Source organism: Eurypyga helias, unplaced genomic scaffold (assembly GCF_000690775.1).
Source record: "Eurypyga helias isolate BGI_N326 unplaced genomic scaffold, ASM69077v1 scaffold2606, whole genome shotgun sequence".
Lineage (NCBI taxonomy): Eukaryota > Metazoa > Chordata > Aves > Eurypygiformes > Eurypygidae > Eurypyga > Eurypyga helias.
The window spans coordinates 28501-48980 of record NW_010257025.1 but is presented as its reverse complement, the minus strand read 5'-3'; the positions used below and the strand labels follow the sequence as shown (position 1 = coordinate 48980).

At 39.0% G+C, this 20480-nt stretch overlaps 1 protein-coding gene across 1 annotated transcript in view; it reads left to right on the top strand.

The window, feature by feature from the left end:
* The first annotated feature begins 1097 nt into the window (after positions 1 to 1097).
* The window catches only part of ESR2 (estrogen receptor 2 (ER beta)), a 42466-nt gene continuing 23083 nt past the window's right edge, over positions 1098 to 20480 (top strand). The window contains exons 1-3 of the mRNA XM_010153848.1: positions 1098 to 1234; positions 11524 to 11996; positions 18375 to 18550. Coding sequence (XP_010152150.1) covers positions 11563 to 11996; positions 18375 to 18550 — 610 coding nt within the window. The 5' untranslated portion in view covers positions 1098 to 1234; positions 11524 to 11562. The remainder of the gene's footprint in view (positions 1235 to 11523; positions 11997 to 18374; positions 18551 to 20480) is intronic.

Genomic DNA, 20480 nt, shown 5'->3' with positions numbered 1-20480 from the left:
CTTTTGCAAGCTACAGGCGGTTTATCTGTTAAAACAAAAGGAATTTCAGATTAAAAGCAACTGTGTTTGGACCTGCAAAATAGCAATGAGAGGAGATGGGGAGGCTCAAGGAAAAGAACAGAAACAAGGTAGAAAGGGAAATGTGATGCTGACAAAAATTGCATTAGCATAAAGTAATTATGGGACTGGCTGGCTGTGTGGATAGTTATGCTATCTTGGTTTGGTCCTGGCTGTGCTTGCAGAGAAGCTGTTGATAGCAAAGGGGGCAGGACTATTTCAGCTGCATGGCTTGACAACCGTCGAATCTCCTTATTCAGATAAGAGATTTCAGAAGGTTGTGTGGACATGGAGGTATTTTGAGGTTTAAAATGTAAGAATGAATAACATCCAAGCATATTTATGAGCATGTCAGCTTCCCTAGAGTAAATTAGGTTAATTCTGTGCAGCTAATCAAGCATTGTGAAAGCACTCTCAGTGTACAGTTGAGAATTGGACCTTGCTGCACATATTCTCTTTTTTTGTTTGTTTTTAATAAATGTTAACTCAGTAAAATGAGGATATTACCTTAAATGGCTTCCATTCAATTTGCTTTGTTTGAAAAAGAATGTAGTTACATTAAAAAAAACCCCACCAAACCCTCCTTGTCTGTGTTTATGCATCTGGTGTTTAAAAACAATGCCAAAGTACTTTATTAATTATGCTGCCCAAAATGTCTAAGATGAGTACATTGCGGATTCAGAGTAACTGTTAATGATATTTCAGGTTTTACTGTGATAAAGATAGAAAAAGTTTGATTTAGCTTTTTCAAATCTCAGTATTTGCTTCCAGAATTGCTGGTTAGTTAATCGTTCATGTTTCTGGGCTAAATATGAGAATGCTTGGGTTATAAAATGATTCAATCATATAAGAGCTTTAACTGCAGTGAACGACAAATTCAGAAGCTTGTTATGTCAGAAAGGAGGAGGAGGAACTTCTGTTTAGGTCTTGCCTTCACAGGGAAAGGAAATACTGATAGTATCTGTGTAATCTTGCACTGATGAGCGGGCATCACGTTGCTTTGAAAAGATTCATATTTGAGATCTGATGACTAAGTCGTGGTGGGCACAGCTGCTTTAGAATCAGAAATAAAGGAAAGAAGGAAAACAAATGCAGAACTGCTATGTGAAAACCTTGCTGACATGTAATGCTGTCAGAACATTTATAAAGAGCAGAAACCCTATTCAGTGTCAATCAGGTATGTGCTATACTGAATGAAATATTTATTCTTTTAAATGTTGCCAAAGCTCTGCTATTGATAGCCTCTGGATTTATGAACAATAACCTCTATAAGTGCAATGAGATAGTTAAATTATTGAGAGTTTTTGTTCCAGTGCAAATTTGTTCTTAAACTCTAACAGTTTATGCAGATTAAATGATCTTTCAACAGGTTTGTGTTTTTAAAATTCTTTGAGGATTCAGAGAAAAATTGTGGAAGTTTGCTGTATTTTAGGACTTTGAATAGGAATTCATTCATAGGAATCCTATTAGAATAGGATTGCTGCACTAAAAGCAGGAGTATTTTTGAACATACATTAGGGGTTTGGGGTTTTTAATGTTTTGGGGGTTTGTTTTTGTTTTTTAAACTGCACAAATGAATATGTTCATAAAAGGTAAAATCCACTTCTTAGCATCATAGTATTTTTTAGGACCTGATCCAAAGCAAACTAGAGTTATTGGAAGTTTCCTCATTGATTTACTGTACTGTGGATCAGGCTTTTCAAAATCTAGGTCTCATACTGATAAACATCTCGCGTTTTATTCTCACAGTTGCTGTGTCTACCTAAGTAGTTTTCCCACATTAAAGTCAGTGGTACAAGTTTACATTCTGCTGACTACAACTTCAGTTTTGAAAAGGATCTTCCTCATTAGAAGATACAAGTCTGATTCTTATATTTGCATTTGGAAATGATAAAAGGTATATTTAACAATAACAAAGGATTGGACAGCACATGTGTAAATCTTCATCAAACCTATCAGAACCTCTGCCTGAATAGTAGAAAAGACTTCTGGCTAGCAAGGACAAGAAGGATCTGGTCTTCTACCTTAGAGGTTTTCTAAGTGAGGTTTTATTAGAGAAAATAAATTTCATACTGGAGAGAGGATGGGATAAGCAGCAAGTTGTGCAATTTAGACCTTGGAAGGGTTCATAAATGTGCTATTTCTTTTTGGGAAAGAATTCAGCCTTGTCATATGGAGAATGATGCACAATTACAATTAGAAAGTTTTGATAAGGTTGAGTTGCATGAGAAACTGCTTTCGAACATAAAGCCATTTAGAATTTGATCCTGATGTGCTGAGCATTACCAGCAATCTGTTTCCTCGTCCACATCCTTGAAATTCCTTGCTCATCTGTTGTCCCCCCAAGAGAGGAAAAATCTAAGACCAAACTCTGGTGCCTTAACTGAAGTAAAAATTACATTTTGAATTTCTAATTTAAAGCTTTAGAACTTTTATTTGCTATTTCAGATCTTTATCAACATTACTTTTTATGTCTATGAACAAAGTTCAAACATAGAATCACCCCTCTGTCACTATCTTCCTTTTTGCTTCCCTTTCTTAAACTTCCTGTATCTTTAAATAAGATGTAACTTACATTTTGCAGACACAGTGACTGTAACACATTGTTAGAGGAAGACAGCTGTAGTGCCTCCATTCTCAGACTGGTAACTCTGTGTGTGTGTGTGAACAGTTCAGCTTCCTTGCATAATAAAAGGAAAAATAACAATAAAAATCTTAAACCTGAAGGGATGGACTAAATCTTCTTTACAGTTTTTCTCTTACATGCTGTAAATTATGAGAACCCATTAACTGAACTTCAAGTATTGCTGGAGAAAATGGAATAACAAAAATGGTTTCATATCCCAGTGAATTTTTTTGCTGGTAACCTGATAAATTTAAAATATCACAGGAAGAAAATACCTGTAATTTTAAAGATGGTCTTTAAATGTTGCACTTGCAGAATTGCCTTCAATAAGAGTTGGACACAGAAACTGTCTCTGATGATATTCTGACAAAGAATGGATTAAAATGTATTAATTAAAGCCACTAAAAAGCCATGCTAGTATATGACCTCTTTAAACACACAGTTTTGTTTCTGGTTCTTTAATATTGACTTGAAGGTAAAGTAGAAAAGGACTTGCAGTGAGAAGGGATGGTGATCCAGGGGGCTGAATAGATTTTATATCCACTATGTTATTGTTATCTGCAACATGCTTTGGCTAGCAGCAAGAAATCTTCATGTAGAAGAGTTTTCTGGTCCATTCCTCCAGAGACAGGAAATACAAAGGTCAGAGAACAGAAATACCAGAATAATTTATCTGATTTCATTTTAGTAAGACCAGGAGGACATTCAGGTTTTGTCTTAAGATATTAAACGAATGTCCATCTGCACAAATCAACAACTAAATTCTGACTAACTCAGTTCAGAAAGGATTTTACCCACAGTAAAAGGTATTTTTTTTTTAATGTCCAGGTTAATGATGAGACAAATCTGAGCAGCCTTTATTGTTTAAGAGACTAAAACATAAACTTTTCTTAACTGTGGATGATATTAAATATATCTGATCTGGGATTTCATGCAGCATTGTAACAGTGTTTTATAGCTTAAAAGACAAGAATAAGTAGTACCTTGGTTTCTGTGTTATTTCAGTGAATTAGTGATGATGAGGGAAAAGTTTATGGCATAACTACTCATTTGTAGTTGTAAGACTTTTGAGTCATCAAAATCGGGTATCAAATAACTGCATTGAAAAAAAAAGAAGTTAGAATAAAATTTCAGGGGCAAAAATATTAGTCTTAAAATTTCTGTTAATGTGAAGATGTGTAGCAAAATGAATATAAATGAAATAATATTTTACATAAATTCCAATAAGGAAAGAAATGTGATTCTAACTAAAACCAGAAAAGCAGCTAAAATTGTACTGCCTTTCATACATTCATGCAAAGATTTCATTTCTATCCAATTACAGAAAAGGTGGTTTATTCAAGTGTTATGACTAATAAGACAAAAGTTTGCTTTGTGCAGTAAATGGTAAGGCAGCCACGTATTTATGAAGGGTGTTGATGGATGCTGAGTAGAGCAAGATGCAAACTGGACACTCCTTGCTCTCACAGTCACAAACGAAGCCAGTCCCTCAGTGTCTCCCAAAGCACTGTTAACTCCACAGCTGTAGCTGCTGCCTGAGGGGCAGTGATGGAAAAGGCATCATGCATGTGGCATGTTATTCTTGGGCAGACACAATAGACAGTCTTGAAAACAATGCTGACAAGTGCTGTAGTTGAAGAAGCTTTGGGCTTCTTGCTTAGCAAGACCACTAATGAAACAGTCTCTTTCATTATGTCAATTAGTCTACAGCATAAATAATTTGCATAGTAAGGAGTCTGTGTGGAAAAAAAACACAGTAACATGGCTTTATCTGGGGAGGAGTAAGGGGTGTTGCACATTGCTCTGAAAGGAAAAAGGCTGCTGCTTTTTGTGGACTTAGAGCTGAAAAAAAAAAATTCCCTGACAGTAAGTTTGCAAGGAGGGTTTTCTGTGCCAAAGACAACTCTGGTTATCACCGATCCTTCTCAGCCTCGTTGAGCAAGTGGTCATTTGAGGAGCCTGAGGCATGGCATGCTCAAGGGAACAGCCAGTGCATCATGTCTGCTTAGCCAGGAGAAAATGAATCCCACATTCACTGGCATACATGCCAAGCAGAAACTCCCAGCCCATGTTCTGGAGCGATGGCAGGTCAGATCCTCGGGTGTTACAGCATGTACTGCAGAAATAAATGTGCTGTTCATGTCATATGGGGATATGTCCTATTTGTCTGCCTACCAATCTAATCTTGTTGCCTACGGATTGCCAGGGGGTCTGGGGTTTAGGGGTAGTTATGCCCTTACTCTGTTGTCCATTGGCCAAAGGGCTCTTAACCTCATCACAGGTTTTTATGCCTAGTGATGGACAGCTGCTGCCAGGGAAAATCTTTGATCTTTCCTCAGAAAGCAAGACAGAAAAGTCTCTGTTCTTGAGAGAATAGGAAGTTTCAATTCCTGCACTATTCCTATTGCCTTATTTACTTGTTTTTCTTCACATATTGATTTTTTCTCCCTTCCCTTTTTTTCTCTCTTAAATTTCTATCTGGCATGAGTGCGTTGCTGCTGGCACTGCTTGGTGCGTGCCTGCTGTATATCCTCCCAGACTTGCATGGGGGAACTGCTGTGGCAGCAGGGAATAAATACAGTGGTATTTTCAGTCCCCAGTTTATTTGTTTCTAATATGTGAGATGCTGAATTGTTACCAGAGTAAGCAGAAAGAACTTGAGTCAAAGAATCTCAGCCCCTGTGCCAGCTCATGTCTGCAGCATGCCAGTAGCTGAGTTATTCAGTAACCTGCAAAGCTGTGTCCAAGCCCTACATATTTGCCCTTTTTGAAGGCAGATGATTGAGCATGGTGCTCTGTTTCTCAGCAGTCATATGCATTAAATGTGTCCCTGAATACAAGCTTTTGTAATGACTAGAAAGTAATAAGGTGGCGGAAGGCTCCTATATGCTGTTCTTCCCTGTCATTAAGGGAGAAATGGTGGTTGAAGAATCTGATTCCTCCTGGACCCAAGGAACTGGTATATTCCCTGCTGTTGGCACAGAGCTATGTTCTGATCATCAAACCAAGAATTAACTGCTCAGAATTATCTTCTTAAGAATTAGCTTAATTAATTAGCATGTACCGAGAGACCCAAGTGTGCTTCAGAGCTGCTGGATGCAGATGCACATCCCAGCAACATGAAAATCTGAGTCCCAGTTTTTTGCTCTTCTTTGCCCTTCCTTGCATAAGAGAGAGATACTTTCTTTTAATAATCAAGTTCTTACTGGACAAGGGTGATATTCTGTGTACTGGCTTCTGCCGGGATACTGCTGTGATTTGAAGTGTGATTACAAAATCCTTGGATATATCCTTGTAATTGCTACTTGTGTAACAGTTTCAATACATGTTTCTTTTCCAGCGGAACGTACTAAGATTTTTCACTCTGAAATTATTATTTTTTTTTTAAGTGGAATGTGTATTGAGTGTCCACACTGTACTTTGAAGTAATGACATGGAGAGTAAGGGAGCTGAAGGCTCTCAGTTTGTATTCTTGAGCAGGACAGTGGCTTTCCGTTTCTGGTCTCTGGGTCCCTAAGTCTGTGATACATACCTAACAAATGCAAGTCACTGAAAGCTTAAATCCATTCTGAGCTTTGGGAACGTTTTAAGGATCTACAAATTGAAAGGCTAAAAACAACTGCAGTCAGTCTTAACTCCAGTTTGAACTGAGATCTAATAATCTTTTCCAGTTGTATGCAAACCTTCTTCTAGTGAACTAATCCCATTGCAGCATGTGTAAGACAGCTGTTTTCATGTACCATGAAGTGTTAAATGCTGGTTGTCTTAAGACAGGACCCACAGCTCCTACCTTCTTGAACAAAGTTGACAAGGTAGCCAGTGTCCGGGGTAATTAAGGATCCTCTGATATACTTCAATTTCTGGCACAGGTCAAATAGCATTTCCTCTGGTATGAATGCCTCCAGTAGTGGAGAAACATAGTCATAAAAAAATTCTGGTGGGAAGGGACGTCTAGAGAGCAACTAATCCATCATCCTGCTTAAAGTGAGGTCAGGTTACTTAGGGCCTTTTTCAGTCAATCTTTTTTGTCTCCTAACATAGAGATTTTACATCCTTTCTGTGTATCTTGCTCCTGCAATTAATTCTTGCCATGGAGAATTTTTTCATATGTCCAACTGGAACTTCACTAGCACTGACTTGCGATTAATTTATTTTCCTGGCTTGTGCACTTTTTCTGAAGAGCCTGGCTTTGTCATCTTTGTCTCTCCAGGGCATAGAAGAATGAAGTCACACCCTCCTGCAGTCTTGTGTTCCTCTGGAGGAACACCAGATCCCTTGGTGTCTCTGGGTACGTCATATGCATTGAGCCCTGAAATGTATTTATGAATGTTTGGAATAGCCTAGAAGTTGTGAGTGTTCTCAGTAACACAAAGGCTTAGATAGGCCTAAGAGAGCACTCATTTTCCTTAAGTGTTTCAAAGTATTCTTGCCCCTGTGCTTTTAATCTGCAGTATTTTCTTCAGTGGTCTTAATCTCATTGAGAACAGGTTTCTAATTTTGCAGGAATTAGTACAATATCTGATGTCTGGAATGGTAACTTTATTCTCATTTTGCTTCCCTATCTATCCCCTACTTGTTGCATCTAGTTCTTCTCAGGTAATAATAAACTTGTTTACTTATACACCTTCTGTTGTCAGTATCTGGCACTGCTGTGTTTAATGAGTAATACGTTTTTCACAAAATTTGAAGCACAAGTGCCATTTTATGCATCAGGAGTGACTTTCCTTAATGATCATTTTTTGAGAAAATAATTCGTTTCCCTGTTACAGTGAGTTGCGTGAAGTTTAACTTAGCAGGATATTGATAGTCTATTTTGCAAGATGACTGGGGGGCTTAGGCTGTGAGGTAGTGGAATGCATGCTTGCTGGATCACCTCTATTAAAGTGCAATCATTCTTCCTTTCTTTTTAAGTCTAGCAGAGGAAAAGGTTGTCTTCATTCTCTATTGCAAAGAAGTCTTTGCTCAAAATATATGACTTGCCTATCAAATTCTAAGTGTGTTGTAGTGCATGTTGATGGAATTGTGCCTGAGAACATCCATCGCTCTTGCTTTTTGCAGATTGTTGCTTTTTTCTAGGAAAATCTATTGTATTATATTTCCAAGCAGGCTCTAAAACATGGCAGCCTGCCCTCTCTACCTATTGTGTCCCCTTTCCAAAGCCTAAAAAAAAGAATTTAATTATTTATTTCATACAAGGCTTTTAAAAAGATACTTGGCATAGGTAATGTGCAGAAACTGGCGTTTGAGTTTGTTCAAATAGGTCAGATGGCTTAATTATTTACCCGTGTATCTATTTGACTATGACATCTAAACCAGTTCTTGTGCGTGATCTGGTGTGTCTTGCATGGTGACTCTCAAGATACAGGGAGTTCAGTATGTAGAGCTGTTTAAAGAGCAGAAACGTGATTTTTTTTTTTTTTGAGAACATTGATAACATCACATCTTTGTTCCTATAACCTCATGGATAGTGGTGTCATCCTCTGTGTTCTGGAGCCAATGGAACTATTTTCTCTTATCAGATGTGAACCCTGCCCTTAGTGACTTAGATTTGTGAATGGTAAGTGTTACTCAAGGAATTGGACAAAATGGCTATTTACTTAATGGCATTTCAGTTGGTGAGTATCTTGCTAAGCTAAACTGACTTAAGTGGTCTGAAACATTTGCAGTCTCCCAGAAGACTGTAGTGTAACAATAACGGATACCTGTTTTGTTTCCGTGTCTGCTACACACCTCGTGCAGTGCTGATAGATTAGGTCTAAATAGTGTAATTTAAAGTTGAATCTTGCTCTAAAAATCATTCTTCAGAGGAGGAGGAGACATTGGAATGGGAGTTCACTTCATGTAGGAGTTCATTTCTGTTTAATGAGTGGTGCTTAATATATGAGGACATTATACCAGGATGGAACAAATTTATTAGCCTGTGGCACTATTTATTAAGCCTTGACTCACGCTTCCTTCTGAGGTATTGGTGTTACGGGAGTTTGGTTTCTCTAGGCTTAAATCTTAAGATCTGGGTCCATGAATCTGAAGTCGTTTAAGACATAGGTCTTCACAGTCCAGCCGTCGGTTTTTAGGACCTTCTGAACAATACTGGATAATGTCAGCAGCTTCACTTTATTTGCGAGGCTCTGGGCTTCCTGTTCTAAATTCTCTAGGCAAAAGGAAATGTGAACAAGGTGATCTTATGTAGATCCGTGGTCTTCTGTGGCTAAACGATTTCTACTACCCAGGTTAATTATCTTAAGAGAGTGCTGTTATTTTTTCACTATATTGCAGTCTGACGACGGCCATGAGTACAGTTTTCTCTAACCTCCTGGAACCCAGAGTCCCTTCCCCTGTAAATAAGTCATGAGCAGTTTGTTTTTGAGAAAGGCTGTACTGACTTTTCATGCTTGCATGGACTCCTGCCTCTAAACCAAACTTTACTCTTGCTTCTCGTTTCTGCGTATGCTTCTGAATACTGTGCGTTGCCCTTTGCATACGGTATGTCCTTCTGCTAAATAGGTAGTTATCCTGCACCACTCGACTGGATTACCTCTTCGGAAAAACATGGCTTAAGGCTCAGCTGATTTCCATTCATAAAATTATATAGTACCAGCTCTGTGTTCTCTCTGCTTCTACAGCCTAAATGCACGTTTTCCAAAAGTCTGAGGGCAACTACACAACCAGTTGCTTGCTGCAAAAAACCTGCTGAAGTATCATAGCAGTATCTCTAGCTGACTACAACAGAGATGATGTAATTTCTCTCAGGCCCATCTCTTGGAGGGGTTTGGGGTTACACCGTGCTGTGTGCCCTTTGCAGTGGGGCAGAGGGACACAGCGCTGTCAGCTCTTGCTGGACATTCCAGATGCTCCTGGAGAGCGTCCACGCGCACCCTGAGTACGTGCAGCCTCTGAGATGGCAAATGATATACGGCCTTGCCCACGCAGCAGCTTTAAATGAATTTTGAACTCAGTGTGCTCGCTGGGCTCATGTGTAGTAACCACTGAAAATAGTCTTAAGATCATTTCTTAGCTCCATCATTTGCTGCTTAAAAATTATTTGGGCTACCCACCCCATAATGTGGGTGTAAAAGCACCTTTGGGATTTTCAACGCTCTTTGCAGTGAAAATTGAATGATGCTTGGATTTTCTTAGAGGAGACTGTGAAACCTCTGGCTGGGGTAAATGAGGCGTGTAGATTGTGTGAGGAGTGAGGTCAGATTCTCCTGCTTTGGCAGTATCAGAGTTCCAGTGCAACAACTGCTGGACATAAACAGCTGCTGAGATATCTCATTTTCCTGTTTCCCACAAAGGAAAAAACAGCAGCTGTGTCTGAAGTGCCTGAGATGATTTAAATGAGTTCCTGGTTATTTCTACATATTATCTTCATTTTCATTAACTGAGTGCAAAGGAGAAGGAAAGATGGACCCTTAACTATCCATTTTATTCAAAAATACTATTTCTTAAATTTTTTGTTAATGCTTCTACCCTCAGCCCTGGCCCTAGAGGATAAAAATGTGTCAATGCCCCAAGATGACATACAAGGAATGCCATCTGGCTGAGGATTTTTTGGGGGGAGGTTGCTGGTACTTCAGCAAACCTGAGTTTGAATCTTCCTCATCTTGCTTTATGGTCACATGAGGTGAAAAAAGGTAAGAATATTTAGCATCAATACTTTGGCCACTTCTGGAATAGCAAAGCTGTGGGTGACTTTTTAATTATCCTGTGATTTTTAGATGTTAATAACTTATTACCTCCTGTAAAAGTACACTGCAATATCAGTTCTGGGGGCTGCAACTTGCTATTTTGGAAACAGAATTGTTTTGGATTGCAAGCAGTAAGAAGGCTGCATGTCTGTCTTCAAAGCTGGAATGAATTGGAGATGAAACCCATACTGAAGGATAAAAAAGAAACATTTTTAAATGCTACTATAAAAGTAATGCTTCCAGGGCAGGGGTTACTTCTGAGGAGGATGGTTTTGGTGAGCTTTTTTTTTTCTCCCTTAAATAATTTGGATATACCTAATCTGACAAAGAATATTTACAGTGGGCAAATTAAGGTATCTGTTTTGATAGTTGACTCAGATGGCGGGAAGGATGAAGAGTAGTTTGGATGGGTTTGGAGAGTAGCAGGAAATGATAAAACTTCCAGACCTTATGGAATTGCTCGAGTTGTCTTTTCAGCTTTGGAAAGATATGCATTTTGTGACTTCTACTTTTATAGTGGCTCTGTTCAGAGGTGCTGCATCCAGGCACCTCTCAGTGATGAATTTGCAGTTCTTACTGACATCCATTACATGTCTTCCTCCTCCGAGGGATGTGCAGCAGGGTTCTGGGTTTGGAAGGTAAAGGAGTGTGTGTGGTTGTGCGTGTTCAAAATATCTGCTGTTGTGTGTTTGTGTTGACAAAGGGAAGGCTGAAGTAGCGCACTTACAATGGGAGCAGGAGCTGGTGAGTTTTTATAAGGAGAATTGATTTCTCAGGGCACTCATTCCATAGCTATGGACTGTAGAGTAATTTTGCCCAGTTTTACCCTGGTTGCAAAGAGTTACTTTTTGTAAGAACCAAGTTGTCACCAGCGTCTTTGTTCCAGATGTCAAGTGATTATTTTTTTTTTAAGGGAGTCTAAACTCAACATGTGTCTTACCCTATATTTTTAAGGAAGTTGTAGGAAGCTTTCTTAAAGTAGTAATTTTGTACATTGACTGTTTAAGTGCATTTGGCATGTGATCTCTTTTATCATGATATTTTTATATTTTCTCTTTTACTTCTTCCTTGTATAGAAAAGACTTAATACAGAACTTTATTACTTTTTAATTATTTTCTTTTTTTTTTTTTTTAAATACCTTACCACCTTAGGATGAAGATTTAAACAACCATCTTCAGTCTTGCTTCAAAATGTCCCTGTGTGCATCTTCTCTCAAGGACTTTTCTCAGTTGCTGCCACTTCAAGATATTGGATGCAATAAAGCAGAAATTAAAAACTCACCTGCTGGTATCGTCTCTCCAGTTCCCTACAGCTGCAGTCAGTCCACGCTGACAGCAGAACACAGTCCAGTCTATATTCCCTCCTCCTACATGGAAAACAGACATGAATATTCTGCAATGGCATTCTGCAGTCCTGCCTTGATGAATTACAACATTACCAGCAGTTTTGGTGATTCAGAGAGTGCATCTGTGAGGCAGACATCAAGCCCTAACGTGTTATGGTCTGCTCCTGGCCACCTCTCCCCTCTGACATTGCACTGTCAGTCATCACTTCTGTATGCAGAGCAGCCAAAGGGTCCGTGGTGCGAAGCAAGACCAATGGAGCCAGTGCTACCTGTGACCAGGTCAGTACTACCCATTTCTTTAAAACTTTGCTGAGTATTATTTACTGTTTCTTCAGTTCTTTTTAAGTCTTTTCATTTTACATTCGACTTCTAGGTGCTGGTCTCTCTTATAAATAAAATAAAGCCAAAACATCTCCATCAAACACCAAATCAGTTCTGGGTGTTTTGGTTTTTTTTTTAATGTAACATCTGAAATAGGATTACTTTTTCAATAGCTCCTCAGAGAACTGTACACAAAGCACTACAAATGCCTTCAGAGTGGGAACTGTTTACTGTGTTCCTAGCAGTACAGTTTGAGACTTCTATGCACTATGTGTGATAAAAATTAATTTTGCTCTGGTAAATTAAGTCCTTCAAGTAAAAGAAGGTAAAGGATCTTTCTTTTTTTCCTTTTCACACAATGTTGTCTGAATTCCATTTTATTTGGTTTTGGTTTGTTTGTTTGTTTTTTTTTTTAACTCCATCTAATAGTTGTGAAGGCTTTTCATGAACTTAGAATTCAAGGGAAATGTTTTCTTTGGGGTGTTTTTTGTTCATTTGTTTTTAGTATTGTCACACAGCAGCGTACATCCTGTTCAAAAGGGTGCTGCTACGGGAAAGCCTGACATTGTTTCTTGTTGCTCTTCTCACCTGACTTTATGAATGCATTGCGAACAGCAGATTCATTTTCAGCTGTAAAGAAACCTTATTAGCAAAAACATGTTCCCATTCTGCACATTTACTATTATGAACCATAAGCAGAGTGTAGATCATCAGCTGATGAAATTACTCCATTCATGGGCACGACAGCTGCTGGATGGATAAAAGCACTGGGTGTTTGCAGGTGCTGTTCCTGCTTTAGCAGCTGTATGTTTATTCATAGGGGTCCTTATTTAACTTCAGTCATTGTCAGTATGAAAAATAGAGTGTCCTGGCAACAGTTTTAGTTCAATTGTTAATAAAGGATCTGTGCTATTTTTGACACTACCCACGTTCCTTCTGCACTGAGTGGCCCTTCTGTTGATGGCACAGGGCTAAGGCGGGAGATCTACGTCTACTTCAGGCTTGCAGGGTGCACAGATCTTCAGCCTGGACACCTGACTAGTCGCTCTTTGGAGTAAGCAGAGAGTAGCAGGTAGTTCTGTAGTGCAAATCTGTAAGTGTAGGTGTGTGGGTTGGGAAAGGCTGCTTGGGTAGCACTTATATGCAGAAGAATTCCCCGAGCAGGTCTAATGTGAATAAGGCTAACGTCCAAACTCTTCCCACTTTGGTTAATGTTTCAGAACTTTGACAGCCCTAAGAAGGCTGCTGCAGATTAGTGTTTGAAGCTGTCCAAATCTTGGGACAGTATCTGGAACAACCCAAGAGCAAGAGTGCCCCATCTGATGCTCTGCAGTGTGCGCTCTGCAGAGACAGAAGGGAAGCTAAACCTGCCACGCTGGAGTTTAAGTAAATTGAGTCTTCTGCCATTTCTATAGGTTCATACAGACTGTTGCTCTTGTGGCTGATAATGAGTTAAGGAGGAGAAATGAAACCTGGAGTCAAAATTTATGGATGATCTTTATTGTTCAGCAGTAACTTCCATGTTGCTTGGAAGCTGGACGTTCTCAATTTTTCATTTGTCTCAGTAGGATGCATTGTAACTTCTGTGTACAGAAGTTGTAAAAAAAGAAAAAAAAATGGCAATAGGAAAAGCAAGAGCTGTAATTCCCTTATTTTGGATATCTGTCCTGAAATAAGGCTTTAAAGAAAAAGAAAAAAAAAAAAAAAGCCATGTGCTACCTTTTGCTTTATCCTTTGGTGAGCTCTTAAATTTATGTCATGAACATGATATTTATTGCCATGGGAACAATGACTGTGACACTACAGATTCATAGATTATACCTTGAAGGAAGCTTTCTTGGGATTGAAAATTAAAGGAATAGCTCTGGGGGAAGGGAGAGACTAATGCTGTAAAGTGTCAGTAATTTTAATCAGGGTTGTAGTTTGAAAAAAAGGGTGTTGTTTGAATGATAAATTAGAAAGCATTACTGCATGTTTAGGGCTGTTACACGGTGGTTTTTACCTTCCAAAATAAAGCAAGAGTCTCACCATGAGAGGAGCTGCACATTTCTGTTAACATTAACTGAACTAATATGGTCCACTTTGCTAAAGCTGATCACCGTGTTATTTGGATCTCCTTGTAGATCAGCTTAAAATGAGGATTCTGAATTCTCAGCGTTCCCTTTCCTCACAAATAGGTTCATTGTATGAATACAGAAGAAAGTTATTTAACTTTGTTAAATACAAATGTTATGTAGTGTAGTGTTAGTTTGTACCCAGAGTTCAACAAAATTGAAATGTATTCCGTGTAAAAATAGATGTGAATTTTCAGAGTTCCATTTTTTTTGTATGAAACGGCAATACTTCGGTGAAAAACACTCTGCTATATTTATTTGCATTATAGGTTCTGTGCCCCGTGAAGACAATAGAAATAGTGGAATAAATTTTGTTGGTGCGGGATCACTCAATCTATATTAAAATGACATGAAAAGGAACGTGACGCTATAGCTATATCTAAAAGTAGTCTGAAGTAGATTTCTGCCTTCATCACCTGAATAAAAGGATTTTAATTAAAGAACCAAAAGCTTTATTTTCAAAATGAACAGATATATTACTTTCTAAAAAGTATTAGAAAACTTTAATGAAGTTGCCAGCATGATGTTTCTGGAAATTCATTTGTTCTTCTGTTCCATTATTTTCCTTGTGCTGCTGACTAATTGCAGTTAGAGTGGGTAATTAAAGGGGGTTTTGGGTACACAGGCTAGCAGTGCTTGCTCAACTAGAAATGAGTTAGTAACTTTGTCCCATTCACTGTGCACCAATATCATATTTATACTTTGCTTAAACTCTGCCACGAAGCCTTAAATATTGGCGTTGTTCTCCCACACGTTTTTAATGGTGCTCATTCTGTAGAGCGCTTAAACACACCTCAACGCCTCTTGGAGGTGATGGGTTGGCATCTTTGTTTTATGATGGAATAGTTACAGAGATGAAGCAAAAATATGTCTCTTCATTCTGAGGTATCTGTGACATGATTGTTAGTGTATTAATCAATGTTTGGGGCATAGCAGAACCTGGGCTTTGGAGATAGAAGTATTGACAGTTGTGTGTTGTTAACAATTCCAGAGGTTATAGTGGAGGGAGTCTCTAGAAATGAGGAAGATAAAGGCAGAAAAGTATTCTTCAGCTGCTTTTTGCCCATCGTCTTGCACACATTCTGGGAGAAAAAGGAAGAGCCTTCTTCATCCTAAAGCTCAGGCTCGTATGGGATTGAATGAGTCAGTGGCCTGTGGGAGGGAGGGAAGAGTTACAAGAAATTATAAAATCTGGACTGTTAATTTTTGATGTAGTGTTTGATTGTGTGGGTTTTTTTAACTTCTTTCTCAGTTTTTTCTTTTTTTTTTTTTTTTTTTTGTCTTTTTATAATGTAATAGTTCAGGTTTAAAAAAAACTGTGACAGACAACAAATGCCATGAGCAAATCTTTCTACTTGCTAGGTCAAATCCTTGCCACCCTTCTTCATTTTTAATAAAAAGTAGAATATAGGTTCAGATTTTCCAGGCATGTCATATGCATGAAGCACTTGCTGTGGCAAAGCTAGAGGTGGTTAGGAGACACGGTAGCTACTGAATAACCTAAATAGTCTTGCTAATGCTTTCTCCTTTACTGTGATCATCTTGTCACTGCTGATGACTAGTAGGAAATCACTGACTTGTTACTTCCAAGAAAATCTTAATTATTTTAATGGAAACGTCTCTATGTAGAAACCATGATTGTGAAACAGAGTATTAGGAGGTGTAAAGCAATGAATCTTTGTCCATGTGGTTCCTCGGTAGCAGCCAGGGTACATCTCCCATTTTCCTGCATCCTTTGGCGCAGGAATTTCGTGGGCAGGCAGCCAGCAACCGCTGGTTCTTCTGGAGGACCTGGCAGCTCCTTCACCTGGGGAGCGTGCTGGTGTGCACCAGTCCCAGGAGTGCTGGGAAGTGGTCTCTCACCACATGAAACCTACTCTGGTTTGCTGTTTGTGTGGCTACGCTGCCTGACCGCGAGGTTCGCAGGGTAAGGAACGTGTAGCGTAAAGCTGTCGGCTGTTTCCCAGTGCTGTTGTCCTTACAAAATAATTGTGTTTGAGGCTCCTGCTGTGCTGCTGCAGCTGTCGCAGAGGCGCAGATTTGCTGCCCGTTGGGCTGGCAGGAGGGATCCGTTCCAGATTGCTGCTCCGTAGGCAAGCTGTTTGCCACAGTCTGCGGAAGTCAGGCAGCTTGCATGTGTGCGGGCTGACTGTCATTAAACATTTTAAGCAGGGACAGAAAAAGTGGTTTTTAAAACATTTGTCACGGCTGAAAGGTCAAAACCAACACTCCTCAGTGAGATGTTACGGTGTTTTTTTCTTTATTTTCATCCCTAACATCTCGGTACTTTAATGAGGACAATAACCATCGCTTCCTCCAGCATATCAGTCAGGCACTGAGAGGCTCTCGAGCTGATTTTGATTCTGCTCTGACTCTGACAGTTGGATCATGATTCCCAAGTAGAGCTTAAAAATGTCCCTCTTCTAGCGATGTGAAACACCAAATTACTTTTTCTTCCAAATACGGGGAAACAAGAAGGAATAGCAATGCTTTTTCGCCTTGTGTTAGCAGCATATTAGGCGGGTGTGTTACAGTCCCTTTATTCTAAGGAAGAATTCCCCCTCGCTGGTCTTCCCAGCGTGGCCGAAGGAGAAATAACTTTGTGATTCAGTAGTCCATTACTAGGGGGGTGTATGTCTAATCGAAGACCGGGCTTATTAACCATCTCAACACCTTTATGCCCTGCAGTATCTGAATGAATTAACATTTTTTAAAAAGCTCGCAGTAACTCAGTTGTACAACAAATACCCTAATTTTTCTGTTTTGGAATTTGCTCAAAGAACCACCTTTTTCCTTTTGAAGTTTCCTACTAGGAAATTGGAGCACCTTCTCCTCAAATACTTAAACTTCATGATTTCTAGTAGGCATGTTTGGTGTGTTTGTCCTTATCTCCTGTCATGAAACCAGCACAAAGTCTTCTTTTAATATGTTAGCTAAAGCCTCTTCGGCAGCACTTTCAGCATGTTTCTACTGTTCTGTTTAAACTTGCTCTTGTTAGTGAACAGGTTTTTTCTGCCCTGGCACTGTATCCTTGTTCTTTAGAAGTCATTAATCGTGCTACCGGCTGCCTTATCCCATTTTTTTTTGCTGAAAGGTGGGATGGGGAACATTCTACAGTTTGCCTCTGTGCTTAAATTCAGAGATATAAGTTGACTACACATCTTTCCTTCAGTCAAACTGTTGTTGAGAGCTTGCGCATGACTCAGTTTTCTCTCTAGATAGACATTGTATTGACCGTGAAGGTTAAGGAATGCTAACACCACCCAGAAAATGAGGTCCAGAGAAAAAGTACACAATGGATGTGCTTCCTATACCAAAAAACCACTTTACTGATAATCTAAGTTCCTTTCCTCTTGCTGTTTGTTTACAGGATCTTGGTGTCAGGAATTGGCTGTTATTTCATGGTATTATCCTGTTCTAATTTTAATCCAGTAACTAAGAATAGTTGGAGTAAGTTGAACTATTTGCAGCACTTCAGGAATGCATATATCTTCCTAGTTTATATGGAGCCACAATATTTATGTATGAGAGTATTTTATTAATTGTGTTTCTCCATTCTTCTTGTGTTCAGACTTACTTTTTTAGCATTAGGATGATCAACATGGGTCATCCCCTTGAACAGGAAACTGTCTAATATTGTGAATTGATATTGTAAGACAAGATTCACACCTCAAGATACTTGTCTCCAGCATCTCACTGAATGAATAAAGCCTCGTAGAAAGGATTAAATACTTGAGACCCAATGTGTCCATCTAGAATTTTCTGTGCTAACAGTGCCAAGCAACCACAGCTCTGTTTGCAGTAGTGTTTATCATGTCAGTCCAAGCTGTCTGAGTTTGCATTTTCCATGCAAAGCTTCCCAAAGTCAATGTGCACCTTTACAAATTTCTGGACTTGTAAATTTCCAAGAATTCTTCAAGATCCATCAGCATTCCATATAATTTTCACAGGGTTCACGTGAATGACACATCAGCACCCCAGTTTTATGCATTTGAGTATTTTAAGACATTATAGTCTCTCCTCATCAAAAGCTCTGGGATCAGACTATATGCTTTGAATAACTTCATCAGAAAAAGACTTAACAGTATTTGGTACTATCCTGTGTTCAGTAATAAGGAGACTCTATAGAGAGGGAATAGAGGACGGTGGAAAGCAATGAAATTCTTTGCAATAGAGATTAATTTTTTCCTCTTTTCTAACAGATGTTTTTCTTTTCTATCAGAGAAACGTTAAAAAGAAAAACCAATGGCAGTGACTGTACAAGCCCAATTGCAAATAATCCTGGCTCAAAAAGGGATGCCCACTTCTGTGCAGTCTGCAGTGACTATGCTTCTGGATACCACTATGGGGTCTGGTCATGTGAAGGCTGCAAAGCATTCTTTAAACGAAGTATCCAAGGTAGGAGAATCAACTTTTGATAACTTTGCTCAAATAAATTATTTCATACAATCAGGGGCTGCAGCGGCTGATCTGGTAATGAGTTGATCTAAAATCCTGGTGTATGGTGCTGCATGCTGAAAATAGAGTAACACATGATTTGACTACTTCATCTTTTGGCTCTTATCAAGATCTGGAAACATTACAAAGTGAGCAATTGGTTTCTTTGGAGAAGAGGTGGAATACCTAGCACGGGAAGGCCCTGCAGCAAAGGCCTCAGTGGGATGGCACTGCAGACCTGTGAATCTGATTGCAGTTTGTGTCCCAAAGTAGACACAGTTAATTGTGAATTCGTTATAGTAGACACAGGGTAGAGTAGGTAATTGTCTGGAGATTTTGCTTGCCAGGAACTATTCTTGACAAGAGTATATTGCCTGGGGCTGTTGAGTTATAGAATGTAATATGTGCACAGTATGTAGGGTATAAAATTATGTGTAACAAGTATTAGGTACACACCTGATTATTGTTATTTCTCAGCCCTTCACCCCCCCCCGAGCCTACACTGCAGTATTTCTTATTCTGCCAGATCTCTGTCTAAAATAAATTCTTAAATATTTGGTATTTAGTTCAGGTTGGCCGAGTGGCTGCAGTACAAAGTAAATGTAGGCCTCCATGTTTGTTACCACAGCCTGTGGGCAGTGACTCCTGCCCCCTGTTGCAGCTTTGGACCACTTCATGTCTTTAACCTTGGCTCTGGTTATCATGTTCTTTGGCTTCATCTGGGGCCTCTTGGTGGAAATTGGATTGACATTGGATACTACATGTGTACACTAACACACAAAATCCTGTCATCTTTTGGTCTGTACTGTTCCCTTCCTCTTCTGCACACAAAGTCTTTAGCAATCTTGAGATATTTTCTTTTGGCTCAATATGGCAGGGTTGGTGTCACCATTAGAATCAAATTTAATTCAAAACTTCTTTGCCCTTTCAATTTATTGTACAAGTTCTGCATGGGTGAATAACCATTTCTATAAACTGGTGCAAGTACTTTTGATTTCTAAAGTAATTGAAGAGAACTTTGGCTCCAGTTTGTCACAAATGGAGACTGAATTTAATCTCAAAGTGTTTTCTGTCAGGAAAATGATTTGCTTGTTCTGTGTTGCTCACATGTGCTTTGGCCGCGAACAATTACTCATTGTGGCCTTTTGTACACCTTAATGTACCCTGTCAGGTAATGTTTTTTTGTAATTCAAATAAATGAAAGTAAGTTCTTGGCATAAAACACTATCAAGCACTTAGTTGCAACTGTTGTTACGCAGGTTATTGCGTATAAAAAAACCCCAAAATTCTGAGTTTACCGTAGACCAAAATGTTGGGCTAATTTCTAATTAAAATTCGTTGGTATGACAGAGCAACTGTGTGTGGTCTCCTCTGCTTGTCCAAGTTTGTAGTGTAGTGTATGCATCGCACATCTCTGAACATCTGCCTGCAAGCTAAATTATGCCAAGGCCACAGGAGTTCTAAACCACTTTATACTCCCGTGCACTTGGGTTATAGTGCAACAGAGAGCTTCCTCCTCTTTTTCCCCCATGTTGTGTGAAGAGTGATAAACAATAAATTTGTTTTTCAGTCATATCTGCCGGTAGGAAATGGGACAAACTGTAACCTGATCTCTTCTTTTTAAAATTGTTGGTTCAAAAATTCAAGGTTAAAATTATTTTAATTTTGTAAGGAAATAGTCACAATGGTTCAGTTAAATAATTACTCTTGGGGACGTGAACTCTTGGACTTGCATCAAGTGAAAAAACTGTACTAGCTGTATCTTTGCCTGATCTATTCTTAAAGTTTGAAAAAAATAACTTAAAAACAATCTGAGAGAAAAGACATTAAGAAATGTAAATGAGTGTATATCTTTTACATCCTTTGGTAACTACTGCAAGAGAGATTTCCA